The sequence below is a fragment of the Echiichthys vipera genome (genome assembly GCF_963691815.1).
Source record: "Echiichthys vipera genome assembly, chromosome: 8".
Lineage (NCBI taxonomy): Eukaryota > Metazoa > Chordata > Actinopteri > Perciformes > Trachinidae > Echiichthys > Echiichthys vipera.
In genome coordinates, this window is record NC_139833.1 from 12,491,618 (window position 1) to 12,496,468 (window position 4,851).

Below are 4,851 nucleotides of genomic sequence, written 5' to 3' on the forward strand. Positions count from 1 at the left end.
GCTTCAGTAAAAATGTTTGCAAATGTGCTCACACACAAACATATTTGTGTTTGAAATAAATGTCCACAAGTGTGTACTGTATGTGTGTGTGTGTGTGTGCACGAGCATTTTGGTCATCTTGGACCACATAATATTCAGTGAACGAAAGTCATCACTATGTGCTTGTGAAGCCAAGTGGAATCTGACTACTTTACAGTTTTTGTCTAAATATAGAGAGAGGGGGAAACTAGGAAGAGGGACAGACAGGGACTGAGGGAGAGTGTGTGTCTAATGCAGTATTAAGCAACCCCTCTGTGCCCCCCCCCCCCCCCCCCCCTGACATCTCCTGCTTCCCTCACCTCCTTCTCCATCTGTGGCTCTCCTCTCTTTAACCCTTCAGTCACCACCTCTTCCATCTGCCAACAACACACTCCTCCTTTTCCTCTGAGCTGCGATCCATATTTCCTGCATCCCCCCTTCATCGTCTGTTCCTCCCTTCCCTTCACTCCTTCTTCAGCAGCCGCGCATCTCCATTTCTACCCTCCACCTGCCCCTTCTCTCTGTCTACCTCTCTCTCCCCTCTGCCATCCACCCTCAGTGTTTTGCCGTCTCTCACCCTCTCTGGCGGTACCATATGTACAGTGCTGGGCTGTGTGTTTGTGTGTGTGTGTGTGTGTGTGTGTGTGAGAGAGAGTGTGTGTGTGTGTGAGAGTGTGTATGTGTGTGTCTGCGTGTGTATGTATGTATGTATGAGAAAATGTGTGTCTCTGGATATTCCAGCTAATACTCGACACTTGGATATAAATAGGAATGATGCCTGGAAGAAGGGAGTGCATGGATGCATAGGAGGCACATAACAGAAGACCAGCAGCTATCCATAGGAGTGTGTGTGTGTGTGTGTGTGGGTGGTTGGCGTGTCTGTGTGTGCGTGTCTGATCTCTTTGTATGATCTTTTCCTTTACTTACAGAAAGCAACTGCACCTACTTCAAATTCTTCACCTCTGGGGAGAATGCAGTCATATTCAAGAAGACAACCAACAAGAGTGAGACATTATACCTCCTCCCTGCAATTTGTGTTACACATGCAGATGCACACTAACAGTTACACTGCAACTACTATCAATAAAGACGTTCACTGTGGTGTTCAGGGGACCGTGCTGGTGGTTTTTGCACGATTCCGCCCATTAACTTCTTCTGCCACCCATTTTCCAAAGCACACCATAAACTATCAGGCTGATTAATGTGTTTACCTTTCTGTCCGGGCCGCCACTGGTTTCAGTGCAGTTTGAACATCAGCTGGCTGAGACTTGATATATGTCTATATATGTACACAGTAAGAATAAAGTCAACTCATTCAAGGAAGCTAAGACGTTTAATATTTAAGAGCTGTGAGCACAAATCGCAATCACAACGTGTGCTGTTTGCATGTTAAACCTAGAGGATAAATGCTAAAAGCTAGTTATGGGAATAACGGCCCTATGAACTGAGATGGATTTATGGCTCTGTTCCTTTTTACAGGAGCTATGCTTTTTTTTATGGGGTTGCAAATTTTATTTGTGAAATAATGTGTGGGCTCGGTTTAGCAGCACTAAATGACTCACATTGCTGGACATTACACAAGATGGCACCATATTCACCTGCTTTGTCAGTTGAATTTATACTTTGAATTTACTCTCTGTATGAAAGGTGTTGCATGAATAAAGTAGTTACTTTAAATGCAATGCATGCAACACAACTTTTTATTGGCAAAATAAGAAACGTATATTGTATAATGTACAGCGGCCTTCCCCTAGTACGACTCGGTTCCCTTTGTTCGTACCAAAGAGGCGTTGGAAAGAATCGGATCATTTGCAATTGTAACACAACTACACTAAGCAAATATTGATGTTACCACGTATGGATAACAGGATGTGTTTTTTTAGCCACACTAGCAGCATGTTTTCTCTGCAGGGTCCTTTAAAAATCTTACGGGCACACACTTGGACCAATGGCTACCGTGAATGATGAAGAAAATACACTAATCAATCTGAAACAAAACAGCATTTTATGTGTTTTGTTTCATTGTTATCTATCTCACCTCCTCTTTGGCTTCTGCTCCCTCCATATAACAAAACCCTTTCCTAAAGCTTGTATCTGCTGTGTTTTAATTGATAAAATAGTAATAATATTATCTTTCTTGTCGAGTGTCAAAACCCCCCAAAACTAACACTTGGCTGTGCCACTTTTTTGGTTGCACCTGTTCAGGTTCACATGCCAATAAAATCTGATTTAAACAGAGCCAGTATGGGAAGTGACACAATTCACACCGTGTTTGTATTTTCAAACTCTGTGTAATATCTGATTCACAATAAGTGTGCCATCTTTCCTGAGTATTTCTTGCTGCATAGAATGACAGATTTCCACTATAACTACACTTATGTTGACAAATTCTCACAATTTATTCTCGATTCCCTTTTCTGTTTCATTCTCTCCCTGCTCCCCTTCACAGAGCTGAATCTAGCAGCAGCTATTTTGGCCCTTCTGAGTCTGACCATGATGGTAATGGGCTCCATCTGTATCGGCATGTCCCTCAGCAAAGGAGTGCCCTTCTTTCTCAAGCCAGCCTCCTTCTGTTTCATTTTATCAGGTAGGACCTGACTGTGTTTCCTATTTGCATTTCAGGTGTGGAAATATTCTGAAATGACTGATATGTGGTGTCTTTATGATCATTTGTTTGTGGACATTACCAAGTTATCTTTCCAATGGGATTTTATTCTACCTTCTTTGTGTGCAGGCATACTGGTCCTTCTCTCTGTCCTGATATTCCACCAGTCCGTGCTGGCCTTGCTGTCCAGTGACCACTCTATACCTTTACACCACGAGATGTCCTGGTCTGTGGCCTGCGTGGGCTCTGCGGGAGCTATTCTTATTTTGGGAGGTTTCCTCTTCATCATCCTCTCTCTTCCTTTCAGCCCCTGGCAAAAATGTTTCCCACACAAGAATAGTGCCACCTAGCACTTGAGTGATAATAAAAATGGTGCATACAGTATTCTTGATGTCATGTTGGACAGCAAGTGGAAACGTCCATTTTCCAAGGGCTGCTCGCCCTCGGTTTATTTACTTTGTCAGAGAAGTCACACAAGGTCTTAATCAAATGTATGAAGAGAAATCAGCAACAGATTAGTGAAGCTTCAAGAATTTGCAAAAGTTTTAGTGTTTTTTAAGTAGAAAATAGATGGGATGAGCAACAGGGGGACTGCTGACTGTTTAATATTTAGCTCTGTGCTGTGTTTACTTAAAGCTGGGGTATGCAGGTTGTTGTTTCTTTTTTGCGTCATTGTGAAAAAAAGAATCCATCTTTCATCATATTGTATTTCAAGTGGACTGAAAACTAGTCTCCTGCATCTCCTCTTGGCTCTGTTTTCAGGCTTTAGAAAATCTAGTCTGTGATGGGAGACTTTGGCCAATCACAGGTCGTTTCAGAGAGCGAGCGTTTCTAATGGCACAGGATAGTGAAAGCCTCTTTCAAAGGTGGCAAATGCTGCAAGAAAAATGTTTTATTCCAGCACTGGCAACAACTGCCTATACTGCAAAGCAACCCATAAAAAAGGAAGATGGACTTATTTAAAAAAAAAAGTAGGACAATAGACACAATAAAACGTGTCCATACCTGCAAAGATTCAGATGGAGAGAAAACGTTGACACTTTTTTTTCACTTGTTTTTTTTAATTTTTAAATCTTTAGTAGGTTAACGCAGAAGCCCATTTCTGCCAAGAAAAAAACTTAACATTTTCGGATCTGACGCCCCTGTTGGCAGGACAGCATCATTTATCCATGTCACAGCTTAAAATTAAAATCAGTTTTATTACAAAGCTATGGTTAAGGTTTGTTTAGGTTTAGGCAGGATAAGGGTTAGGGTAAGATCCTGATTTTGATCATGATTTGGATTTAAAGACTACTTCACTCTACAACAACAACAACAACAACAACAACAACTGACTTCCTCCTGTGTTCCTGTCATAATCACTATGGCTGCAAGGGGACGCTGTCACTTGAGCCTGGTGTTCGTTTTGCAGCACAGATGCTGTCATTCTTAGGCAGTCTCAAAGTTAAACATAATACAAAATGATAGGATTTTAAAACAAAAGTTTGATTTACTAAGTCAAAGTGATGGATACCAAGTCAGGAAGTTTGACTTACCATCTCATAATTATGACTTAACATGAGTACCATTTGTTTTTTAAATTTTCATGTACTTTTTTCAGGTAGAAATGGGCGTCTATTATTTAAGCATCATCAGAATGTATCACCATCAACATAACAGGAGCTACTGTATGTTTTTGATAATGCAAACAATCCGTATGAAGGACATTGAAGTAACTTGTCATATCTGCTAAATGTTGCCCTGAACAGGCATTGAGCACCCTTTTAACACTTAATACTTGATTAACAAGAAGCTTAGTGTCATTATTTATAACGTATTTTTATGGGTGAATGCTGCTTCAGTATGAATGTGAATGAAATCAACTGATAAGTGATTGAAATACCATTTTGTATATCAGAGAATTGTATGGACTCACTTTATAAGCTCAACTTTGTACATAAACTGAATGAGTGTGTTTATATTGCATGAATGGTCACTGTTTGTGGTGTTGTCGCCGGACACTATTTGCAAAAATATATGCAGTAAATACACTTTATTTTTGTCATAGGATGCTCACCATGGCTCTCTACTAGGAAATGCTATTTAACAAGAAATATGCTAATTTCTACTCATATATATGTACAGTATGTGGCTCAAGTTTTATTATCATTAAAGGGATTTGACATAAAATAACTGCCTTTCTTTTGTTTTCGGACATGACACCCTGTTGTTCTCAAACTTGACATTCA

The 4,851-nt window shown here is 40.4% G+C and overlaps 1 protein-coding gene across 1 annotated transcript in view; it reads left to right on the top strand.

Annotated features, from left to right (window-relative positions):
* Positions 1-4,820, top strand: part of cacng6b (calcium channel, voltage-dependent, gamma subunit 6b) — a 9,671-nt gene extending 4,851 nt beyond the window's left edge. The window contains exons 3-5 of the mRNA XM_083918110.1: positions 948-1,022; positions 2,468-2,605; positions 2,753-4,820. Of these exons, the coding sequence (XP_083774236.1) occupies positions 948-1,022; positions 2,468-2,605; positions 2,753-2,973 (434 nt within the window). The 3' untranslated portion in view covers positions 2,974-4,820. The remainder of the gene's footprint in view (positions 1-947; positions 1,023-2,467; positions 2,606-2,752) is intronic.
* Positions 4,821-4,851: the final 31 nt, after the last annotated feature.